General features: G+C 47.5%; 1 protein-coding gene and 1 long non-coding RNA gene across 3 annotated transcripts; one reads left to right on the top strand and one right to left on the bottom strand.

Moving 5' to 3' along the window:
• The first annotated feature begins 6 nt into the window (after positions 1 to 6).
• Positions 7 to 22,365, top strand: SCAMP5 (secretory carrier membrane protein 5). Of its 2 annotated transcripts, none has more exons than XM_039337518.1 (7): positions 7 to 136; positions 15,826 to 15,895; positions 17,004 to 17,132; positions 18,500 to 18,656; positions 19,736 to 19,837; positions 20,507 to 20,624; positions 21,833 to 22,365. In XM_039337518.1, exons 2-7 carry the CDS (start codon positions 15,889 to 15,891, stop codon positions 22,025 to 22,027), a joined length of 708 nt encoding a protein of 235 aa, XP_039193452.1. In that variant the 5' UTR covers positions 7 to 136; positions 15,826 to 15,888; the 3' UTR covers positions 22,028 to 22,365. The 2 variants fall into 2 exon arrangements, with proteins under 2 accessions (XP_039193452.1, XP_039193451.1); XM_039337517.1 differs by lacking the exon at positions 7 to 136 and adding an exon at positions 12,164 to 12,299.
• LOC120305530 lies at positions 22,283 to 25,434 on the bottom strand. The gene is made up of 2 exons (XR_005556068.1): positions 25,113 to 25,434; positions 22,283 to 24,009 (listed from the first exon to the last, which is right to left on the bottom strand). It is a non-coding gene; the product is annotated as an uncharacterized LOC120305530 (long non-coding RNA).
• Between the last annotated feature and the right edge of the window lie 9 nt (positions 25,435 to 25,443).

Below are 25,443 nucleotides of genomic sequence, written 5' to 3'. Positions count from 1 at the left end.
TCTGCCTGGAAGGCGGTGGGGAGCCCGACTTTCCGCCCGCTGCGTCTCGCCGGCCGCCTGCACCTTCCGTAGCCTTCTCGGCTTCATCCTGGCGCGGCTTCGGTTCCTCCAGCCGTCCAGCAACGAGGGGAGGCAGGTATGACGGACGAAGCCGGGGAGAGGGCGCGAGCCGACCCCCACGCCTTTTCCAGCGTCCCGTTCAGCGTTCCCTGGCCGGGGAGCAGAGCCGGTCCGCCCGTCCGTCCGACGGCTCTGCCTCCGTCGAGGCGCGCCCGTCCGTCCGACGGCTCTGCCTCCGTCGAGGCGCGGCTGAGCGCCAGGACGGGGCTCCCGGTCAGACCTTCCTTCCTTCCTTCCTTCCTTCCTTCCTTCCTTCCTTCCTTCCTTCCTTCCTTCCTTCCTTCCTTCCTTCCTTCCTTCCTTCCTTCCTTCCTTCCTTCCTTCCTTCCTTCCGCGGCGCCCGGCTCCCGGCCAACGTCCCGGCGCGCTCTCGCCGCTTCGCTCGGCGGCGCCCGAGTCTGCTCCGGCTCAAGGACGAGCGGGCGGTGCGCAACTGGGAATCGTCGGTGTCAGCAAAGTGCAGGCGGCGGCGGCGGCGGTCCCTGCCGCGGAGGCGTCGTCCCCGCGCTCTCCCCGCCTCCCGGGAGGGAGCCCTCTGCCTGGGGAGGGGGCGGGAGGGCTCCAGAAAGGGTCCCCTTCCAACCAGCGGGCGGCCCGGCAGGGTAGGACGAGGGCTGGGTGCGGAGGGGCTGGTGCTGGGGGTGGTCTGCCTAGCAGGAAGGCTGGAGGCGTCTGGCTATTTGGGGATAGGGGCTAGGGGCTTGGCCAGGGGTGGGTGCGACGGTTTAGCCTTGGAGACCCTCGCCCACTCTCTCTTTGGAGCCCTGGGCGCCGAGTCGCCGGTCTGGAAAGTCCAATCCTCTGCCCTTAGGAGAAGTCCTTCTGCTTCGGGCTTGGAGGTGGGACTTGTCTCCCGGCTTGGTGGCCCTCGTCAAGACCTGGGTTCCCTGGAGGAGGAAGAGCTTCTCACCTTCTGAGGTCAACTGAGAGTAAATTCTCCTTCCTATCCTCCTCCTCTTCTTCTTCCTCCTCCTCCTCCCCCTCCTCCTCCTCAGCCTCCTCCTCCCCACAAACCTCACTCCCTTCTTGCACTGATAGTGTTATCTAGTTGGGTCATGAAACACCCTGCAAGAAAACAACCAAGCTCAGAGAGCACCAAGGACCCCACAGTCTTCTTCTTCTTCTTCCTCCTCCTCCTCCTCTTCCTCTTCCTCCTACTCCTACTTCTACTCCTCCTCCATCTCCATGCAAACCCCACTCCCTTCTAGCACTGATGATGTATCCTTAGTTGGGTCATAAAACATCTGCAAGAAAACAACCAGGCTCAGAGAGCACCAAGGACCCCACAGTCGTCGTCTTCTTCTTCTTCTTCTTCTTCTTCTTCTTCTTCTTCTTCTTCTTCTTCTTCTTCTTCTTCTTCTTCTTCTTCTTCTTCTTCTTCTTCTTCTTCTTCTTCTTCTTCTTCTTCTTCTTCTTCTTCTTCTTCTTCTTCTTCTTCTTCTTCTTCTTCTTCTTCTTCTTCTTCTTCTTCTTCTTCTTCTTCTTCTTCTTCTTCTTCTTCTTCTTCTTCTTCTTCTTCTTCTTCTTCTTCTTCTTCTTCTTCTTCTTCCTCCTCCTCCTCCTCCTCCTCCTCCTCCTCCTCCAAATTCCAACTCCTTTATTGTCAAAGTACAACATGAGTACAATGAGATTGGCTGAGCCTCCCTTCATGCACTCCCCCATCACAACTCACACAATCTTATTGCACCATGTGAACTTATTGCGCAGTGCGCCTGCCCCGCAAGTCTATCCTACATGGAGTTATTTTCCATTCAGGAGTCTGACAGCCCCTATGGGTAGAAACTGTTCTTCAGCCTGTTGGTGCGGCTGGCTATGCTCCTCCCCACAAACCTCACTCCCTTCTTGCACTGATGGTGCTACCTCGTTGGGTCATGAAACATCTGCAAGAAAACAACCAAGCTCAGAAGCAGCCAAGAACCCCATTCTCCTTTTCCTCCTCCTCCACTCTGCCTCCCTCCTCCCTTCTAGCACTGATGATGTTACCTAGTTGGGTCATGAAACGTCTGCAAGAAAACCACCCAGCTCAGAGAGCACCCAGGATGCCACAGTTCAGTCCTGAGCTAAAAATATTTTCTCTTCTATCGGAAACTTCTAAAGGCCAAATTGTAATGGTGCGGTTCCAGACAAGCTGTGATATACATTTTGTGAAAGATATCTTCTCCTTGGGCAACAAAGAGATTGGTCCGAGGTTATCATTATTGTTCGTATCCCAGAAGAAAAGTGGGGGGGGGGAAATAATTCCTATGACTAAATTTATATAAGACTTCTTGATGGACTTGCAGCACTCCAGGCTAAGGAGAAACATTTTAAAGATGGATAAACAGTGCAGGATATTGATTTTCAATTGAGATATTGGCTTCATGGAGCTTTTAGGACTGTTTTTATGTCTTTTGGAGATTGTAAATCTCTCCCCTTTGACTGCTGAGTACCAGGATGGAATTGGGCCATTTTCAGATAAGCGTCAAAACAACCCAACGCTCTCCTTCATCTCCACAACATGGTTTGGTTTAACTGTTGGGTTCACATTTTTCTGAGTTTTCAGCCAGTGTGGCTTGCAAGCAAGTGGCTTCAGTTCATGTGAACCGAATCAGTTCTGATTTATTCAGCAAATCATGGCTAACCACAACTAATCAAGGAGAGAAGCAACCTAGAACTGTGGTGGCGAACCTATGGCATGGGTGCCACAGGTGGCACACAGAGCCCTTCCGGTTGGCACGCGCGCCATCCCCCCAGTCCTAGGCCTTCAGCTGGGTTTTATAAAACTTTTTCGCTTTAGGCCTCTGCCACCGTGTGCAAAAAAAAAAAAGGTTTAATCAATCAATCAATTTCAACTTCTCGCAGGAAAAAAAAGATCTTGCAAAGTTGGAATTGATTGATTGAACTTTTTAGTCCCACACAGTCTGCCGTTACTACCACAGCCACACCCACCCAATGGGCCACACCCACCCAGCACCTGACAATACATAAGTGGGTTTTGGGTTGCAGTTTGGGCACTCGGTCTCTAAAAGGTTCGCCATCACTAACCTAGAACCAAGGAGAAATCTCCAGACAGTTAGATCGATCAGTGGAACAACTTGCCTCCAGAAGTTATGGGTGCTCCAACACTGGCGTTTTTTAAGAATAGATTGGGCAAACATTTGTCTGAAATGGCAATAGGGCAGTGATGGCGAACCTTTTAGAGACCGAGTGCCCAAACTGCAATCCAAAACCTACTTATTTATCACTGGATGCCAGATGGGCGTGGCCCACTGAGGTGGTCATGGCAGATTGGGTGGGTGTGGCCAAGGTGGGTGTGGTCACCTCAATGTTGCTCGTGGGGAGGGACGCCTGTGGGGTGTGGGCAGGGCTGGGGGAGATCCAGGGGGTCTCTGGTAGGTGGGGCAATAGGCAGGAGGCTCGTCCTGCGGGGTGAGGCATGGCAGGGCGGGGATGCCATTGCCATGGGGCAAGGCAAGGGCCAAGGTGGCTGCTGCCTGGCACCGTTGGCCCCCACACACAGAGGCCAGCAAGTGCATGGGGGCCAACGGTGTCCGTCAGAAGCCACAGCCTGCTGGCCCTTTGACTGGCACACTCTGGAACTCTGCAGCCCACCGCCAGCAGTTCAAAGAAGCCGCCTCTGAGATGGATGGCCGGCTGACAGCTGAGGAGGCAATGCAGTTGGTCATGCTGGGAAAAGGAGAGCATGCAAGGCCAGGAGGGACGGGATGGGGCGGAGGGAAACCAGCCATACCGAGATGCATCTGGCCACGTGGGACCTCGGCTAGTTAGCAGGCGGCTGGTTGAAGAGGGACAGTTGCCATCTCTGGGGCATGGCGCACGTGCCCACAGAGAGGGCTCTGAGTGCTGCCTCTGGCACGCGTGCCATAGGTTCACCACCACTGGCATAGGGTCTCCTGCTTGAGCCGGGAGCTGGACTAGAATACCTCCAAGATCCCTTCCAACTCTGTTATTCTGTTACCCAGGGCCTTCTCTAATCTGATGCTTGGGAGATATCCCGGATCGCAACTCTCACTGCATATAGCAAGCACAACTGTGGGCTGAGGAAGGCTGCTTTAAATGCAAAGCATTTGCAATCCAAATAAATAAAAATTATATAGTGTTTGTTTTGACCAAGCATGGCGCTTACATAGCATGCTTGACCTATATTTCAATCAGCAGCTGAGTCTCGCAGTTCACCTGAACCATCTGAATTGCTTGTACAAAACATCTCCAATTGGTCTCTCTATATATGCGTATCCCTATTTGGGATACTACTAAATTTTACTACTTCTACGAATATTACCCTAATCCCCATTTTTAAGACAAGCCAATACCACCGTCTTGTACAGTTGCCAGTAAATCGGCTCAGCTCCTCGGCTTCTAAGCTGAGCTGAGTTTATGCACTGCCGGTGCATTTTTTTTTCTTAAAGATGGTCCTTTGGTCTGTGTTAGATCTAATGAGGTGAGACCAGCTGTAACATGTATAAATATATTACACATTTTTTGTTTGATGCTTCTTGATTGCGCCCTGCTTTTAATTGTTACTGTGCTTGCCAGCCACCCAGCGTCCCTTTTTTGTAAAAAGGCAGCTCTATAAATTTGCTAAATAAATAATTATGCAGGGCGCACACGGAAGGGAGATCGTGAACTTGTGATTATACCAGAAACGAATTCAATGGCTTATTGATATACCGCGATCAAGGAAGGAAGGAAGGAAAAAAGGAAGGAAGGAGAGCGTGAAGCTGTCAGCTTAAATAAGAAATGTAAAGTGGTTTCCATCAGTGCCGCTGATGGAAACAAATTGCTAGGTGGATGATAGCAAAAAGGGAATTTATAAAGCAATTGCTTTTGAAAGAAGAAGTCATATCCAAGTTATTCTTCTTAAAACAGCCACATAAATGGCAGAGGCTGACTTTGCATCTCCAGCTGAAAAGGATCCTTGCTGGTTGTTTGAAAGGGGCATGTTTTAAGTTGTGGAAATGCCATGTAAAATGCTGAAGGGCAAAGCTCTTGGGGGCAGACCCACCCACGCCGTTGTGTGTCTCAAGGACAAGCTGAGCAAGCTCTTACGAAACCCTTGGAATATTGCATCCAGTTTTGACCACCACCATAATAATAATAATAATGATGATGATGATGATGATGATGATGAGACTTTGAAAAGAGTGCCGAGAAGAGCAAGAAGGATGATTAGGGGACTGGAGGCTAAAACATAAGAAGAGCGGTTGCAGGAATTGGGGATGTCTAGTTTAATGAAGAGAAGGACGAGGGGGGACATGATAGCAGTGTTCCAGTATCTCAAGGGCTGCCCCAAAGAAAAGGGAGTCAAGCTATCCTCCAAAGCACCTGAAGGCAGGACAAGAAGCAATGGGTGGAAATTAATCAATGAGAGAAGCAACCTAGAACTAAGGAGAAACTTCCTGACAGTGAAGACAATTAACCAGTGGAACAGAAGCCGCCTCCAGAAGTGGTGCATGCTCCAACACAGGAGGCTTTTAAGAAGAGACTGGAAAGCCATTTGTCTGAAGTGGTATAGTTTCCTGCTTGAGCAGGGGTTGGACTTGATGACCTCCAAGGTCCCTTCCAACTCTGTTATTCTGTTAAAAACTAATTTCCATCTTTCTCTGTCTCAAGCTGCCTACGGTTCTTTCCCCTCACCAACCTAGCAATCCTTGATGGTATGTAGGTATGACCATAGTTCTTTAATATTCCAAGGAAGACCACCACCTTGTGCAACGTCCGCCTGCTTTTTTATTTTTCTTTTTTTTTAAAAAAAATTGATTGAAGAACCAATTTTTAGCTATATTATTGCAACACAATAGACGCAGAATAGATTTCAGTTGCAAAATCGCAGGCAGAGAATAGATAGAAGCAGAGCTGATCCGAAACTTTCCAGATGGAGAGAGCTATGGAATCTGTCTGGAGTGGGTGGAGCTAAAAAGAATGAGGGTGGGACCAGAGCCAAGTGGGTGGAGCCAAACTCTCCCTTCTTTTCTGCTGATCCCATCTACGCTCTTAACACACACACACACACACACACACACACACACACACCCCTGCACATATAATTAAAGATTTTCAAAATGGAAGGTCAAAAGGGATGATGACGTTACCTAGCTGCGTGACGAAATGTTTGCAAACTCAAAGAAGCATCAAAGACTGCAAAGAAAAGAGAATTTTTTTTGTATAAATTTTATTAGTTTTTATAGGGTTAGGAATGAGGAGGGATCAGAATTGGGATTTGGGTTAGGATTAGGGTTGGGGTTGGGATTAGGGTTTTTCCAAATAACATTCTCAATATTTAGCAAACAGCATAATGTCTGGGTTCATGTGTTGAACAAGAAATAATAGATAATAGTTAATGATCATAAACAATATGTTAATTAATCCCTCGATAGTCCTCTTCTTACTAATATATATTCAAAGTTACATATCACATTCCTTTCGCTCTCACTCACTCATGTTTCTAGCCATTGATAGAAATTATCCCATGTTCTAAAATACACTGCATCTTCTTTCTCTTTTATCTTGAAAGTCAGTCTGTCCATTTGGGCACACACATACCTGTACATATAATGAAAGATTTTTAAAACGGAAGGTCAAAAGGGATGATGACGTTACCTAGTTGTGTGACCTGAAATGTCTGCAAACTCAGAGAAGCATCAAAGACTACAAGAGAGAGAGAGAGAGAGAGAGAGAGAGAGAGAGAGAGAGAGAGAGAGAGAGAGAGAATTGTCTTTATTCCCCGATTATATCATTGGTGAGCAAATTGTTGGCCCGGCCCGGCGTCTAAATTCCACCCACCCACAGATGCAAAACCCATTCAGTGTCTATCCCCATTTTGTCCCCCCTCCATTAGGGTAGCAATTTCCACCCACTCTCCACCCCACAAGGAGGCTTGGTGGGCTATCCAGGGCATTTCATCACCTGGCTTAACAAACTCTTATTTCCCCCCCCCCTTCTTTTTTTGCAGCCTGCTAAACAAGGACAGCCAGCCCGCAAACATGTTAAACAGTTTCCATCTCACTAAATCCGACTAGTAGGGCGCTTTCCCTCCATAAGGCGAGCAATTTAGGAAGGAGGAGGATGGGAGGGGTGCCAATGGCACCCAGCCTTGCTTTCCAGTCTGCTTCCCCTTCTATCTTTTTCCGCAGTGCTTAAAATGTAAATGAATTTCATTATTAGCAGCTTCATCCTCTAATTGCTATCCAGAGTCATTCATTACCCTGTCAGCTTGTTGGATGGAGGACAACAGCCTGGTCTCCCTTATCCGAGAAGAAAAGCTGAAATTAGCTCTAGCAACCCCCCCACCCAAAAAAAACCCTAGACAAGATTGGGGAATTGGATGGATTTGGGGGGATGCAACTGGGAGACGGGGTGGGGGAGAATAAAGAGACTGGCAGAATTGCTCGATTGATTTAAATGAGGAGAAGCTAGAGAAAAATGAGAGGGAGGGATTAAAATGGAGGATGGAGAGAAAATTTTATTTCTCGGCTTGGTTAGCTGGCTGTCCAACAGCTTCCTTCCTTCCTTCCTGACCTAGCCTGGCTTTGACTAACCTTTGCCTTAAAAGAAAATTAAAAAGCTGATGGTGGTTTTTTTTAAATCGAATCTCCTTGTTTGCGGCATGTTTTATCCTTCTGTTCTCAGCAGAGTTGGGACATGAGTACTTGCATGCAAAATTTAGTATTTAGTGGCATTGTTAGTTCCCAAACTATGGCAAAAGCTGAATCTTCGTGACTTCAGGCAAGATTTGGCCTTGAAGCTGCCCTAGATTATAGCATTAGCAATGGCCCTTAGACCAGTGGTGGCGAACCTATGGCATGCGTGCCAGAGGTGGCATTTGGAGCTCTCTCTGTGAGCACACGCACCGTTGCCCGAGCCCCACCCCCTCCTATGGCCCCCTTCTCACCAGCAGCCCCCCCGGAGGAGATTCACCCCCCGGGTGTGGCCCACGAGAAGCAGCGCAGCCAAGGACATGGTAGCTGGGCAGCGGGGACAAGACTGTCCTTGCGCCCCGCCATGCGCAGATGATGCTGCGGGGCACGGGCGGAGGGCTTGGCCGCCATGGCGCTGCTGGGCTACTTCGGTGATCTGTGGCGGGCTGTGTAGGTGGTAGGTGGCCCAGTGGGCAGGGTGGAGTGGGGATGGGAATTGGGGGTGGTTTTGGGGCACTCGGTCTCTAAAAGGTTCGCCATCACTGCCTTAGACTTATATACCGCTTCACAGCGAGTTACAGCCCTCTCTAAGCGGTTTACAGAGTCAGTTTATTTACCCCCAACAATCTGGGTCTTATGCAGATGAAATTGTACAAAAGGGTAGCATCTCTCTTGCACACGTTCTACACACACACACATACACATACACACACTGGAGACAGACACAGGTTTTCTTTTTTCTTTTTAAGTTTGAAACAGGAGGAATCTTGAGACAAACTGTTACTGTTCCCACCCTTGAAACAGACCAGATTTGGATGTTTCAAACTAGTTTTAACCAATAATTTTCATCACATCACTTAATGTATTTCACAGAACAGCAGTGTTTTCTTTTTATCTTCCTTATAGTTAGGGTTTTTTAAAAAACTTTTTCTATGACCCTTCCTTCCTTCCTTCCTTCCTTCCTTCCTTCCTTCCTTCCTTCCTTCCTTCCTTCCTTCCTTCCTTCTCTCCCTCTCCTCCTTTGCCTTCCTTTTACCCTTTCCTCCCTTCCTGCCTCTCTCTCCCCCTTCCTTCCTTCCTTCCTTTCTTCCTTCCTACTTTCTCTCCCCCTCCTCCTTTACCTTCCTTTTACCCTTTCCTCCCTTCCTGCCTCTCTCTCCCCCTCCTTTGCCTTCCTTTTACCCTTTCCTCCCTTCCTCCCTCTCTCCCCCCTTCCTTCCTTGGGAAGTCAACCCCCCAGAGAAGGAAATATTAAAAGGGCAGAAAAATATATTTCCTCAAAGGATCTTAAAGAGGCAAAAAAGCATGCCCAGTTTTTTTCTTAATAGCCCCAGGTCACCCTCCCCCAAGCAGAAGCCAGCTCTATACATATGCAGATGTAAACCATCCAGGAAGGTTGGAAGCCCTTAAGATTAAGAAGACAAAGACACCTAAAATCTACATACCCCACCCAAAGTCTAAGACAAGACATAATAGGATTAATCCACAGATGCCAAAGGGCACACCCAGACACAGGTCAAAATACATGACACAGGCAATACAAAGCCTCAAAACAGGAACAAGAAGCAACTCCAAACAAAAGGCTCCAGAGAGTATACAAACCCACTCCCTACATGTGCTCAGCCCCTTTTTCTCTTTTCTTCCAGACCCATTTTTCTGTCTTGCTCTTCTCTTCAATAAACTGCAACCTTCTTTCTAAAGCAGTCTCCATGTTGTTTATCCCCGGCTTGGACTGAACCATGATGAAGACTTTTCTTCCAATACTTCCTTCCTTCCTTCCTTCCTTCCTTCCTTCCTTCCTTCCTTCCTTCCTTCCTTCCTTCCTTCCTTCCTTCCTTCTCTCCCTCTCCTTCTCTGCCTTCCTTTTACCCTTTCCTCTCTTCCTGCCTCTAGCTCTTCCTTCCTTCCTTCCTTCCTTCCTTCCTTCCTTCCTTCCTTCCTTCCTTCTCTCCCTCTCCTTCTCCTTCTCTGCCTTCCTTTTACCCTTTCCTCTCTTCCTGCCTCTAGCTCCTCCTTCCTTCCTTCCTTCCTTCCTTCCTTCCTTCCTTCCTTCCCTCCTTCCTTCCTTCCTTCTCTCCCTTCCTTTTACCCTTTCCTCTCTTCCTGCCTCTAGCCCTTCCTTCCTTCCTTCCTTCCTTCCTTCCTTCCTTCCTTCCTTCCTTCCTTCCTTCTCTCCTTCTCCTTCTCCACCTTCCTTTTACTTTTTCCTCCCTTCCTGTCTCTAGCTCCCCCTTCCTTCCTTCCTCCTTCACCTTCCTTTTACCCCTTTCCATTGCAGCCTCCCCCTGGTCACAAGCTCAAAATTCAGACACTTGGCCCCTGGCATGTATTTATGATGGTTGCAGCGTCCTGGGGTCACGTGTGACTAACTTAACCACTGCATTGATTCACTTCACATTTGTGGCAATGAAGGTCATAAAATACAGCAAAACCCATTTAACTGTCTAGTTTAGCCATGGCTATTCTGGTCCCAGTTTATTGAATAAATAATTGAGAAAGTAATGCAGAGTAAGAAAATAAATGCAGAAAGTAAAGTGTGCCACCTAGTGGTCACAGGAACACCTTCACCCCGTGACTCAGAGGTGCTTACACACACACACACACACACACACACACACACATTATATATACACATACTATATACACATACACATATGTAATCCTCAACTTACAACAATTCACTTAATGACCGAAGTTACAACAGCATTGAAAAAAGTGACTTTTGACTGTGTTCCACACTTACAATCATTGCAGCATCCCTGCGGTCACGTGCTCAACATTTGGACGCCTGGCAACTGACTCATATTTATGACGGTCGCAGCGTCCCATGGGTCACGCGATCCCCGTTTGCGACCTTCTGACACGCAAAGCCCACGGGGGAAGCCAGGTGTCCTTCACAGCCCCGTTCCAAAAACTTAACAAGCGCAGGGATTTGCTGAACCCCCCCCCCCCCGTGGCAAGAGAGGTCCCTAAAAAGGGGGCAAAACTCACCCTAACCGATGTCTCGCTTAGCAACAGAAATTTGGGGCTCCGTTGTGACCGTAAGTCGAGGACCTATATACAACCACCTTAAAATTGCAGTAAAATACAAGGTATCACTAAAGGCGGGAAGGAAGGGAACACACCTCCAGTGTGATGTTCCCCCATTAGGCATCCACTGCACTTGGCAGCGCCAGGTCTTCAGCCTCTTGCAGAAAGTCAAGGAGGGGAGAGAATAAAATAGTAATAGTAATAATAATGAAAAGAGATCCAGGCATTTCTCCTGAGTTTTCTAAGACTCCTGGCAGCTACAGTCTGCCCTCCTGGGGCCTCCCCTCGTCCTCAGCGCCATCCCGAGAGCTCGGCCAGCCCCACGGAGAGCTCCTCCTGGCAGAGCAGACGGAATTCTGGATATCCCCAGAAATAAGCCACAAAGGCAACGGAGCAACCTCCGATGTCCTGCCCTCCCATTTGAGTACCAACATTCACACGCGCACCCTTAGCCAAGCACGGGAGAGAGCCAGGATGTGAATCCAGAAGCCAAAGGGAGGCGCAAGGGCCATTTCCCAGAATGCAAACTGAGGCAAGGGATTTAACCTCAAAGGGGGAGGGGATTCCACCATGATGGAGAAATTCCTCAGACAAGAGAATTTACTTAGGAGCTGAGTTCAGGCCTTCCCATTTTTAACCTCCCACACTCTAATAATAATAATAATAATAATAATAATAATAATAATAATAGGAAGGGACCTTAGAGGTCATCTAGTCCAACCCCCTGCTCAGGCAGGAAACCCTATACCATTTGAGATAAGTGGCTGTTCCCTCTTCTTTAAAACTTCCATTGTTGGAGCATTCACCGCTTCTGGAGGCAGGTTGTTCCACTGGTTAATTGTTGTAACTGTCAGAAAGTTTCTCCTTAGTTCTAGATTGCTTCTCTCCTTGGTTAGTTTCCATCCGTTGCTTCTTGTCCTGCCTTCAGGCGCTTTGGGGAATAGCTTGACTCCCTCTTCTTTGGGGCAGCCCCTGAGATACTGGAACACAGTTGTCCTGTCCCCCCTCGTCCTTCTCTTCATTAAACTAGACAGACCCAATTCCAGCAACCGTTCCTTGTATGTTTTAGCCTCCAGTCCCCTGATCATCTTCGTTGCTCTTCTCTGCACTCTTTCCAGAGTCTCAACATCTTCTTTACATCGTGGTGACCCCTTCCCAGTTTTCTATTTGAAGACCACCCTCCACCCACCCCCCAAATCCCCCAGCCTGCTACAGTCCTTTTGATTGGAATTCGGGTAAACAAACCCACAAGCCCCGCCCTTTCCCCGGCAAGCCCCGGCCCTCCGCCCCTCCCGAGCGCGTCAGCACCTCGGACAGCGGCGACAGCTCCGTTCCGCTCCGCCTCGCTCGCCCCGCCGAGAGAGACAGAGAGAGAGAGAGAGAGAGAGAGAGAGAGAGAGAGAGAGAGAGAGAGAGAGAGAGAGCGCAGCGGCGGCGGGAGGGGACGGGCGGAGCGGGCGGACAGGCGAGGGCTGCGGACCGGGATCCCGGTGCGAGAGCGGCGCTCGGGGGGTGAGTCTTTGAAGGCCTGGGGTGCGGGGGGGGGGGAGAGAAGCAGGGAAGAGCCGGCCCTCCTCCGCATCGGGCGCCCTTCGTGCAGAGCGGGAGGCGGCTGGGGAGGATGGGGCGCGAGGAGGATGGCGGAGCCTTGGCTGGCCAGGCCTGCCGGTCTTCGGGCCTTTGGGAAGGGCCCTTTGCAAAGGGGTCTTTCCCCCCCTCTCCCCCCCCCACTACCACCACCGCAGCCTCCTCCCAACAGAAGTGATCCAGTGGCTTAAAGGATAGGCAGATCAGCTCATCTTCCTTGGGAAGCCTGGGATGAATCCCCCCCCCCACCATCTCCTCCCTGACAATTGCAAATATTTGATGGAGGCTCCCTTCCTCCTCCTCCCCCTCCTCCTCCTCCTCCTCCTCCTCTTCCTCCTCCTCCACCACCACCACCATCTCCTCCACCATCTCCTCCACCATCATCTCCTCCTCCTCCTCCTCCTCCTCCTCCTCCTCCTCTCCCCTGCAGTTCTTAGCCCCGATAGGATCCCAGATCATTCATTCATGCATTCAGAAGCGGCAGAGGCTAGCAAGCAGAAGCTTTGGCTAGCGGGGATTAAGGGAAGATCTGTTTTTTCTTCTCCCTTCCTCTTCTTTCTCTGCCATTTTCCTCGCTGGAGGGTGCAAAGGTGCTGAAATCGAAGCGCTAGAGTCTCCCGTCTTGCGAAAGACCCTTCGGGGTTAACTGGGCTCTGCTAGAGAAGACCCAGGAGGATCAATTTTCTCCCAGAAGCCCATGTTTCCCCTAGGCCAGGGGCGGGCAACCTTGGCTCTTTTATGACTTGTGGACTTCAACTCCCAGAATGCCTGAGCCAGCCCTGCTGGGAGTCCACAAGTCATAAAAGAGCCAAGGATCCCCACCTCTGACCTACGGTGCTCACCAACCCGCCCCAGATCTCTGAGTAAAAAGTGTGAACCTAGCCTGTAATATACGGTTGATCTCCACTGCTTGCTGGCCTTTCCAAAGCATCACCTTTTACTCTGAGACAGTCACCTGTTTATCCCCTGCATTTAGTAAGCTCAGCAGGTGTATTTCTGTGATGTGTGCATTTAAATTTGGAGTGCTGGTGAAAGGGGCCTTCTCAAATAAAAGAAGGGGTGTACAACATATATGTTTTTGGTGCTGACATTCTCCTGTTAGATGTTCTCCAGAGAACAAGCAAGCTACCTTCAAAACACTGTGTACAGAACATGGTTGAAAATTCATTGTGGTAGCAGGAGCATGTTGATGGGTTGCTGTCTAAAGTGCCAATGGCTCAGTTCAGACATGGCCCTAAGCTGAATCTTTAATCTGGGTTTGTTAAGTTATGGCTTGTAATAAAGTTTGATCTGAAATAAGCCATAGTTGCTAGGGTTCACTTTAACTCCTAATAGATAAACCACGTTAACTGGGCTCATACATTGCTCTAGGCCAGGGGTAGACAACCTTGGCTCTTTGATGACTTGTGGACTTCAACTCCCAGAATTCCTGAGCTTGGCTGGCTCAGGAATTCTGGGAGTTGAAGCCCACGAGTCATAAAAGAGCCAAGGTTGCCTATCCCTGCTCTAGGCCAGTGCTTCCCAGTCTTGGGCCACTTTAAGATGTGTGGACTTCAACTCCCAGAATTCTACAGGTCCCAGTGTTACCACTAACCAGGCTGATTGTGAGACTGGAGGTTGGTTCATAGGCTCCAACTCAATTGATAACTTTTCCATTGGAGAGACCTGGATCTGGACTCCCTTGGGTCAGTTCATTCAACTCTCTTTGACCATCTCTGGAGACTTCAGGCCTATGTTATTGAACCAACTGGCTCCAGGAGAAGTTAAAAAGAAAAAAAAGGAAAGATTTTGCAATGTAGGAGAGAAGGACTTAGCGCAGTGGTGGCGAACCTATGGCACGCGCGCCAGAGGTGGCACTTGGAGCCCTCTCTGTGGGCACGCCAGCCGTTGCCCCAGCCCTGCCTTCTCCCGCAACCCCCTCACCATCTGCCTGCCTGGAGGAAAGTCTCCTCCAGGTGCAGCCCACATGGAGCAGCGCAGCCAAGCACTTGGCAGCTGGGCAGTAGGGGCAAGACTCCGCCCTCGTGCCCCATCATGTGCAGATAATGCTATGGGGTTCGGGTGGAGGGCGTGGCCACCATGGCGCTGCAAAGCCGCCTGGGCAATCTGTGGTGAGTGGCCCTTTGGGGGGGCGGAACAGAAGGCAGAGCAGGGGTGGGCCGGGGCGGGTTTTGGGCACTCGGTCTCTAAAAGATTCGCCATCACTGACTTAGCGTGTGACTCTCTTGAAATAGCTTACTTCTGATCTGTGCTGACCATCTTACTACCTAATCCACAGCAGGATAAGCAGTCTTGCCAAAGGCCTGGAATAGCTTTACTAAGAGACGTATCTCATTTCTATCGAGTTACAAGCCATGATTCCAGTTGTGTTGTCTTTTGCCCCCAAACCTACGTTTAAAACCAGGACAGAGAATCTACCCTTTCGTAAGAGTTGCATGTGGACAATACAATATGCAAGATAAAATATTAAATTAAAGGTAAAACCATAATAAAACCACCATAATATAGTACTGGAGAACTACCATAGGATAGTTGTTATAATTCAGTGGGTTGCAATAAATATAGCTGATTGCCATCGACCAAATGGCTTTGTCTACCCAAGATTAGTCAGAGTAGAGCTGGAAGAGACCTTGGAGGTCATCTAGTCCAACCCCCTGCTCAAGCAGGAAACGCTATACAATTTGAGATAAGTGGCTGTCCAGTCTCTTCTTAAAAACCTTCAGTGTTGGAGCACCCACAACTTCTGGAGGCAAGCTGTTCCACTGGTTAATTGTCCTCACTGTTAGGAAGTTTCTCCTTAGTTCCAGGTTGCTTCTCTCTTTGATTAGTTTCCATCCATTGTTTCTTGTCCTGCCTTCTGGAGTTTTGGAGAATAATTTGTCCTCCTCTTCTTTGTGGCAGCCCCTCAAATACTGGAACACTGCTATCATGTTACCCCAATCCTTTTTTTTTTTCCAGATTAGCCATACTCAGTTCCTGCAACCGTTCTTCATATGTTTTAATTTCCAGGTCTTTAATCATCTGAGTTGTTCTTCTCTGTACCTTTCCCAAAGTCTCAACCTCTTTTTTGTAATGTGGTGACCAGAACTGGATGTGGTCTTATCCAGCCTTGTTTCTTTCTCTAAGAGGCCCTAAAAATATTCAGGGTTGCAAACAAAACGAATCACTCTAGTACAGTGGTTCTCAACCTATGGGTCGCGACCCCATTTGGGGTCGATCGACCATTTTTCAGGGGTCGCCAAAGAAGGCGATCCGCCATTTTCTCCCCTCAGGGGGCGCTGCCGCGCATGCGTGCCGCACATGGGGGCAGCGGCGCCCATGCGCACGGAGCCACGCATGCGCAGAACGTTTGTGTGATGGGGGTCGCTGTCACACAAACGTTGAGAACCACTGCTCTAGTAGCTCAGTGTTATAATAATGACACTGTCCACCCATTTGTTTTCTACTTCAGCTTTGGCGGTGACCTGAGAATCCTTCTACGCAATACACAATACAGTAAAGACAAGGAAACACCATGGGAGGTAAGTTAACAAAAAGTTCCTTGTACTCCAATCTTGTAAGGTTATGGGAAATTAGGAAGAGGATGGAGTATTAGATACATTTACTGCCTTGAGTTATTTTATAAAAATAATAAAGGAAAGATTTTAAAAGAAATCTAAAATATTAAGGTAAACGTAGTGCAAAGGATGGATGCTTTAAAGCAGGGGTAGGCAACCTTGGCTCTTTTATGACTCGTGGACTTCAACTCCCAGAATTCCTGAGCCAGCTGGCTCAGGAATTCTGGGAGTTGAAGTCCACGAGTCATAAAAGAGTCAAGGTTGCCTACCCCCTGCTTTAAACAAAGTGTGGGAATGTGAAAGCTTTAATCTCAGCAGTAACTTTGCACATAAAGGGTTGGCAGAACCTGGAGGTGGAGTTAAAAGAGGGATCAGCCTAGAATCCCTACATCGCCACAAGCAAACTACATCCGACTCTTCTTGAATTCCATAGTACTTAGCTAACTCTATGCGGGTGCCAATTGTAAATTGAGAAGATTCCTGCACATAGGTTTTCAGCAAACAATCAGTTTAATTGGACCTTCACATGTGGACCTTGTCTTTCCACCTGACAGCATACAGGTAGTCCTCAACTTACGACAATTCGTTTAGTAACCGTTCAAAGTCACAACAGCACTGAGAAGAGGGACTTACGATCCTTTTTTCAGACTTAAGACCATTGCAGACTCCCTGCAGTCACAGGATCAACATTCAGATGGTTGGCAACCAACTCATATTTATGACGGTCGCTGTGTCCCGGGGGGGGGGGTCACGTTGTCCCCTTTTGCGACTTTCTGACCAGCAAAGTCGACGTGGGAAGCCCGATTCACGTAACAACCGTGTCACTAACTTAATAACTGCAGCCATTCACTTAGCAACTGTAGCAAGGAAGGTCGTAAAATGGGACAAAATTCGACGTCTCGCTTGGCGACAGAAATTTTGAGCTCAGTTGTGGTCGTAACTTGAGGACTCCCTGTATAGCTAAATAAAATGGTTATTTCCCCTCCTGCTCGGGATTGATTTTTGTTTTTCAGTTTGGGAAGAGAGAACCGCAGTCCCCCCACCCAAAATGATTTATTGCTTTTTCTTGCAGAACGAATGAACAATTTCCCCCCTCTTCCCCGATTCATCCCCCTGAAGCCATGTTTTTACCAGGATTTCGATGAGGAAATCCCGCCCCTTCACAGAACTACGGTCAAACGTCTTTACTACCTCTGGATGTGTGAGTTAAGGGTCTCTGGGTGGGAGGGGCAACCAGTTAACCAGACAAAAGCGGTAGGGAAAAAAGAAAGAAAGATAGACTATATTGCTTTACCTCAGTGTTTCTCAACTTTGACAATTTTAAGGCATGTGGACTTCAACTCCCAGAATTCCACAGCCAGCAATGCTGGCTGTGGAATTCTGGGAGTTGAAGTCCACATGCCTTAAAATTGTCAAGGTTGAGAAACACTGCCCTAACTAAAACTTAGATACGTTATTTTTCTGGGGTATACTTTCCAGCAAAAAAAGGCCCCGTAGTGAACCATGGATTTGCTTAACGACCACTGTGTTCACTTTACGACCACCGGGTCTGCATAAGGGCCACCACGAAAAAGGTTGTGAAATCAGGGACGGTCAGGTGTGTACAGGTAATGCTCAACTGACAAGAGTTTGTTTAATGACTGTTTGAAGCTACGCCGGCACTGAAAAAAAATAACATGACCGTTTGCCACGCTTAACGACCGTTGCAGCATTGCCCAGGCTCACGTCGTCCAAATTCAGGCATTTGGCCTCTGGCTCGTATTTACGACGGTGGCAGCGTCCCAGGGTCAGGTGATCCCCTTTTTTGCAACCTTCTGACCAGTAAAGTCAACGGGAGAAGCAGGATTCGCTTAAGGACTGTGTTATTAACTTAACAGCCACAGTGATTCACTTAACAACGGTGATAAGAAAGGTCGTAAAATGGGGTAGAATTCACTTAACAATTGTCTCAGTTAGCAACATAAATTCTGGGCTCCGTTGTGGTTGTAAGTTGAGGACCACCTGTACAATCAAGGGCGACTCACTTCACAACCGCTTTGCTTAGCAATGGAAATTCTGCCCCCCCCTGTCGTTGTTGTAAGTCGAGGACTCCGTATACAGCTTAGAAATGGGGAAGGATCCTTCATCTAGTTTCTGAACTGCAGTACATCAAGGATCTTTTGTGAGCTCTGCTTGTCTCCCGCTGTATGATTTGCCTCTTTGCTTTCTCTCTCTCTCTCTCTCTCTGTTTCTCACTCTCTTTTTCTCTCTGTATCTCTTTCTCTCTCTTTCTCTCATTTTGTTTCTCTCTTTATCTGTTTCTCTTTCTTTCTCTCTCTCTATGTATCTCTCTGTTTCTCTCTCTCTGTTTCTCTTTTTCTCTCTGTATCTTTTTCTCTCTTTCTTTCTGTTTCTCTCTCATTTTGTTTCTCTCTTTATCTCTTTTTCTGTTTCTCTTTCTTTCTCTTTCTCTCTCTTTCTGTTTCTCTTTTTCTGTTTCTCTCTCTCTCTCTTTATCTATGTCTCTCTCTCTCTCTTTATCTATGTCTCTCTCTCTCTCTCTTTCTCTTTCTATAACTGTGTCTGCAGTGAATAGCATCACCTTGGCGGTCAATCTGATCGGTTGCCTCGCATGGCTGATTGGCGGTGGTGGAGCTGTTAACTTTGGACTGGCAATCCTTTGGCTTATTCTCTTTACACCCTGCTCCTACGTCTGCTGGTTTAGACCTATTTACAAAGCTTTCAAGTAAGTGATAGGGCGGGATCTGGACTTCCATTCCCCCCTTCTTTTTCTGCAATGATGCATCTGCTCACCGGAAACTCCTCCTTACAGCCACTCCTCGTTTAGTGACTACCTGGGTTAGCCACCAACTCACAAACACCGCAGTGATAAACAGTCATATTAAAATACTTCATTTTCCAGCCAATATGTCTGTGCATTTACATCAAAACGGACTGCAGCCTGACAACAAAAGCTTTTGGCGAGAAACTGACTAAGGTCTAGTCAGTTTCAGCCAGGAGTTGGGAGCTGACTGGAGAGATCTGATCAACTAATTAAAGTCACAGAGCTTAGCTTGTTAAATCGCCCTTGGCATTTTTTTAAAGAGACTTTTACCTGGGGAGAATATCAGCTCAGGAAAAGATGGCTTGTTTAAGCAATCTCTCTGCCTTGCAAGGGATAAAATAATACTAATAATACTAATAATACTAATAATACTAATAATAATACACAACATAACACCCCAGACTTAACAATTGTCAGTAAGAAAGACAAAAAAGTCTGGATAGTGGACGTGGCAGTGCCTGGAAACAGCAGAATAGACGAGAAAGAACTGGAGAAGATAACAAAATACAAAGACCTACAAATAGAAATAGAAAGACTGTGGCAAAAGCAAGCAAGGGTAGTACCAATAGTGATAGGATCCTTGGGTGCAATCCCAAAACAACTGGAGCACCACTTGAACACCATTGGCATTGACAAATTCGCTATTAGTCAATTGCAAAAGGCGGCCTTACTAGGAACTGCTTCCATCCTGCGACGATATCTGTAATACCATCAAACATCCACATCTGCCTATCCCAGGTCCTGGGTAAGGACTCGATAGGTAGACAAAATGCCAAATCCAGTCTGAACATCTGGCTGACTGTGCGATGATCCATAATAATATGAAGCTCAGCCACAGGGCACTGTATGAGACTCTGAACTGGATGGCAGCAACCAGCGATGGTTGCAGTGTCTCTGCCTCTCAGGGGAATTCTGGGAGTTGAAATCCACCCCCCCCCCGAAGCTGCTGAGGTTGAGTAGATGGTCCCTTCGTTTTGCAGGACGGACAGCTCCTTCAGCTTCATGGCGTTCTTTTTCACCTTCATGGCGCAGCTCGTGATTAGCATCATACAAGCCGTCGGCATCCCCGGTTGGGGAATTTGGTAAGTGGGACGATTGTTGCTTGTTCATGGTTTTGCTCAGCCTTCCCAGACCGGTATTTTTCGGCATTCATTGGGAGCTTAGGATCCAGCACTTGCTGCTGTTTGCTAGGTAGAAAACACGGGCCGAAAACTTTTTGATGGACTCGGTAGAAGGATGCCAGTATTTTTTTTGCAAGGCTGGTGACTTAGTGGTGAAAACACCAGGCTAGAAACCACTCAGACTGTAAGTTCTAGTCCTGTCTTAGCCATGAAAGTCGATGGATGACTTTGGGTCAATCACCAGGAGAAATGGAATTCTAGTCCGCCTTAGGCATGAAAGCCGCTTGGTTGACTTTGGACCAATCACTAGGAGACAGAGAGTTCTAGTCCGGCCAAATTAGGCATGAAAGTCCACGGATGACTTTGAGCCGATCACCAGATGGTGAATTCTAGTCTCGTCTTAGGTGTGAAAACCGGCTGAATGACTTGGGGCCAGTCATACCCTCAGCCCAACACAGGGTGGTTATTATGGGGGAAACAGGAGGAGGAAGTTATTTATAGTTATTTATAAAAATTATAAAGACAAGGTTTTTTTTTTTTAAAAAAATCTTTTTAAGGAACATCTTTCAATAAGTAGCCTTAGATCATAGCCCCCAATGATCTAAAAAGTCTTGTTTTGTTTTGCTCCAGTGGCTGGATTGCAACCATCTCTTTCTTTGGGACCAATGTGGGCTCGGCGGTCGTGATGCTGATTCCCACCGTTCTCTTCACAGCCATGTCTGTGTTTTCCTTCATCGCGCTCAGTATGGTAAGAGAAGGGATTTATTTGCGAAAGCCTTTTGTACTTTTTGAAGATGCCTGCTGATCCCTAAAAAAACCCCCCATAACTAAGGTGACCAACCGTTCTCCTTTAGGGAGGACAGTCCTCCTTTTGTAAGTTCTGTCCTCCCTCAAAAAGTGTCCTCCTTCATGTCCTCCTTTTTTGATATTCGAAGACTAATCTGCAGGGCTTTATTTATTTATTTATTTATTTATGAGACTTATATACCGCTTTAAGTGCAAGCACTCTCTAAGCCAGCAGTTCCCAACCTGTGGGTCGCGACCCCATTTGGGGTCAAACGACCATTTTACGGGGGTCGCCAAACAACACGATCCACCATTTTTCCCCCACAGGGGGTGGAGCCGCACATGCGCGCCGCACATGAGGGTGGAGCCGCGCATGCGCGCCGCACATGGGGGCAGAGCTGTGCATGCACGCCGCACATGGGGGCAGAGCCGCGCATGCGTGGCGGAGCCGTGCATGCGCAGCACGTCCGTGTGACGGGGGTCGCCGTCACAAAAAGGTTGAGAACCGCTGCTCTAAGCGGTGTACACCAGTAAGCAATGTATATATATATATTTACATTGCCCCCAACAATCTGGGTCCTCATTTTACCTCCCCCGGAAGGATGGAAGGCTGAGTCAACCTTGAGCCGGTGAGATTTGAACCGCTGACCTGCTGAACACAGTCAGCTAAAGTGGCCTGCAGTACTGCACTCTTAACTGCTGCGCCACCTCGGCTCTTTTTCCTCATAGAACGCTCAGAATGGCGTTCTGGCACCTTTTTTTGATGGTTTTTTTTCAACTTTTGCATGAGCTGTGCTACTCCCGCTATTGGCTTTTGAAAGCCAATAGGAATTGCTGCTGAGCACGCCAAAACACCCGGCTGGCAAACTTTGCACATGCAGGTTGTCTGTATTATTGTTGCAATGAATAAAATGTTTCTTTTATTTACGATATTTTTTCCTTCCATTTATTTGTGTCCTCCTTTTCATTGTAAAAAGGTTGGTCACCTTACCATAACATTTGCCTTGGGTTTACTGACTGAAGAGGCACAGCATGAAAGGAAAGTGGGCTTGGGGAGAAGAGGAAAACTAAGTCTCCTTCCTCCTTGTCCAGGGAGTCCTCCACTCACAACCGTTTGTTTCGTGACCATGCAAAGTTACAACGGTCCCTTCTTCTCTTCTTCCTCTGCAGGTGCACAAATTTTACCGAGGGAGCGGCGGCAGTTTCAGCAAAGCGCAGGAGGAGTGGACCACCGGCGCCTGGAAAAACCCCCAGGTCCAGCAGGCAGCACAAAACGTGGCCGTGGGTGCTGCTCACAACACCATGATGCAGCATGAAACGCAGTATTCAGCCACCCCTAACTATAACTACCCCAACGACATATGAGAAGTCAGGACCTCCGTCCAATGTGAACCCTAGAAGGTGTTGGCTTTAGGTGGGCAGGAAGGAACAAAGAAGGCGTGCATTGTGGGTGCGGGTATGTTGTGTAGGTTTCCAAGGGATGAATTCCACCATCTTGTTGCAGGGGAGGGGGCAAGATGGCGGGAGAGCCGTTTCCACGAGAAAATTTCTGAATTTAATTCTTCCTCTTCCTGGGTCCCCGTCCTTGGACCCCCGTGGCATTTTTTCCCTCCTCCTCGTCCTCCTCCTCTGAAGCTTGTTGCCCTGCAGGACAGTTGTGTTGTGCTGTGGTGCCTGTACTTGTGTGTTTGCTCATTTCTCTCTCTCTCTTTCTCTCTCTTTGGTGAAACTGTGCACGGTGGTGTTTTGCGGCATTTCTCGTGGTGATTATGATTTTTCTAGCCACATCGGAGCCCTGGAGGGCAGTGAGAGGGAAACCTTGAGCATTTCATCCATCCTTGGTTGTTGCTTCTAGGAAAAATATTTTGCATACCCTGACGCCGATTCTCCCTGCAGTATAGTGGATTGCTGGCTTCTTGTCCTTCCCCTCTCCACTTTCTCTCTCTTGAAGCTGAAGCAATAACCCCAGCAGCTAAGGGCCGGGGAAGAAACCGGGTTAAAAATGGGCTCATTTCACATTCTTGGGAAGGCCACATTTATCAAGATGGAAACCAAGACAGCTTAACTCTGTCTTGGATATTTTCATCCTCTCTCTCCTGTCCCTTTCATAGGTCGCTCCCTTTCAAGCCTCAGCAAATTCACATTTTACGAAACGTCTTGATCGTCAGAGTGAACAATACTTAAAAAGCAGGCCTTCCTTAAAAGGATGTCTGCTGAAGACTAAACCACCTTGCAATGTGGATTTTAGGATTGGTTTTCCAACCCAGCTCGTCCTTCCGTGAGGACCTGGCTGTATTTTTGCTCTCCGAAATGATCCGGCTCCACGTTTCTAGGTTTTAAGTTCTTAAAAAGCAGGTTCATCTTTCTTTGGAAGCAGCCAAGCGGCTAATGTGTTGCTCTGACTTCCTTGCAAAATATTAGCTCCCCTCCTTTCAAGAGCATCCGCAGGGAGGTGGTCAAAAATAAATAAATAAAAATCAAGGTAACTTTGCAAAGAAAGTTCCACCCCTTTTTAATCTGCGCTGAGTCTTGACTTTTGTTTTTCCTCATTTGCAGACTTTTCTGCTTTGTTCCCTTGTGTGGTTCCACTCTTTTCAAGGATCTGTCGAGTCTACGAAATGGGGTTGAGCATCTGTTGAGAAGGGGAGCGTTCAGATGCAGATAAGATGGGTTTGTTTTAAGCGGCTGGGTTGATCTCAGGCACCTCTCCAATGCATGTCAATTAAACTAGCATTGTGGAGTCCTTGTTGCTCTCACAGCTTGGTGGTTTTCTTGCAGACGTTTCCTGATCCAGTTAGATAACGTCATCACTGCTCTGATGGTGTTATATGGTGCTCTGACAGGAATGGTGATCCTCAGGTATGATGTTACCTAATTGGGTAACGAGAAAGTTCTGCAAGAAAACAACTTACTTGGAATTCTGTAAGTTGAAATCCACCTATCGTAATGTTGACAAGATTAAGAGACATTCCTGTACATTCTTCGATTTGTAGAGTGCTTTTATTTGTTGGACTATGTTGATTGCAAAAGCCTGATAGCAAAAGCTGTCATTATTCTGAAAAAGAGATAGACGTCTGTATATTTGCATTGATTCCAGATGGGCTCCTTTTATCCTAGCACTATAGAGATCTAATCTCCTTCAAATCCTCCTTTGGTGGAGAAGAATCGTGTCCCCAAATAGCCGTGGTCATCACAATCCTGATGCAGTATCTAATTCACCATGCAATCTTGTGTTTGTTTTTTTTAAATAGATATCTCAATGGGAAAAGGAGGTGGAATTTTAAAACATCCGACCACACGTGTTTATACAATTGTTCCATGTCTGTCCCTGATGAAACAGTGTCAACCTGGAAATTAATGAATAAAATAAACTGTATCAATAAAATGACTTTTTCTTTCTTTCCGTAGTAGGCGATTTTAGACCTGAAGCAGGGATGTCAAAATGCAGGATTGTATGTGGTAGTGACAGCGGAAAGCTCTGATGAAAATTGTGAGGGAATTGGGTGAGGAGGCTATAAAGGGTGTTGAGGTATCTGAGTGAGAAGGGGGAGTTGGTTTACATAAGCCACAGTTAAACCACATGTGAGCAGATTCACACACTGTAAAAACCGTTTTATGCAGATGATAACAGTATTTTCTTTGGTAAGTCTCATTGCTTAGGTGCTTTTCTTGCTTTGACCTAGTGGCAGTTTTGGCCAAAGCATCTTTTCAAAAGCAAAAATCCATTGTTAAAATAGAAGACACACTAAAATCTGGGGGGGGGAGTCTTTCTACTGCAAGGAGACAAAACCACACAGGAACCTGGAGGGGTGTTTTTCAAACCTGGCCAGATAAGTGGACTTCAACTCCCAGAATTCCCCAGCCATTCCTTGCTGGCAGGAGAGTTCTGGGAGTTGAAATCCATTCATGGCCGAGTTTGAAAAAGACATGCTTAGAGTTTCCAAGTTACAAAATGTGTAATACGGAGTGGATTTCCAGCAAATTTGGCATTAGGATACCATTGAAGAAATATAGGATTTCTCTTAAAAGCGGGGTCTCCTGTCTTAGCTGTCAAAGTGCGTGTTTACTCTGAGGGAAGTTAGTCCAGAGAAGGAAATATTTAAAAAGGGCAGAAAAATACATTTTTCCTCCAAAGGACTTTTTTAAAAACCAAACCTGGCCCCAAATCTATCTCTCTGCCCCAAGCAAGATTTTAGCCCCATACAAATGCAGATGTAAAACCATCAGAAAGTTGGAGCCAGGGCAATCAAGAAGACAAAAGAGAAGATCTGCATACTCCACCCAAACTCTAGGAGTCATTAGCCCCATCACCTGGGAAGCAGGATATGATAACAGGATTAAACCACAGATATCAAGGCCTAGACAAACACACAGAAACAGCCTCAAGGTTCATGCCACAGGAACAGGAAACTATTCCAAACAAGGCTAGAGAGGGTATAAAAAAACCTACTGCCTATGTGCTCACTCTCTCTTTCCTCTCCTCTGCTCCTTCCTGCAAGGACCATCTTTCTGCTTCTTCAATAAACTGTAACCTTCTTCCCAAAGCAGTCTCCATGTTGCCTATTTATTCCCGGCTTGGATGAACCAGGATGAAGATTTACTTCTGACAATTCTGCTGTCCTCATTCTAAAAGTAAAAAAATAATAATAATTCTGAGTTTAAACATGCCTTGCTATGAGCCATCCTCCGAAGAGGGAGGGAGAGAGAAGGTAATGCGTATGAGTCTAGGAATCCAATCTATGGTCATCCTATCCGGAAGTGGAGTCAGAAGAGCTCGTCTA

This window comes from Crotalus tigris, unplaced genomic scaffold (assembly GCF_016545835.1).
Source record: "Crotalus tigris isolate CLP2741 ecotype Arizona unplaced genomic scaffold, ASM1654583v1 scf7180000017683.1919423, whole genome shotgun sequence".
In the NCBI taxonomy this organism is placed as follows: domain Eukaryota; kingdom Metazoa; phylum Chordata; class Lepidosauria; order Squamata; family Viperidae; genus Crotalus; species Crotalus tigris.
This window is presented reverse-complemented; position numbering and strand designations above follow the sequence as displayed.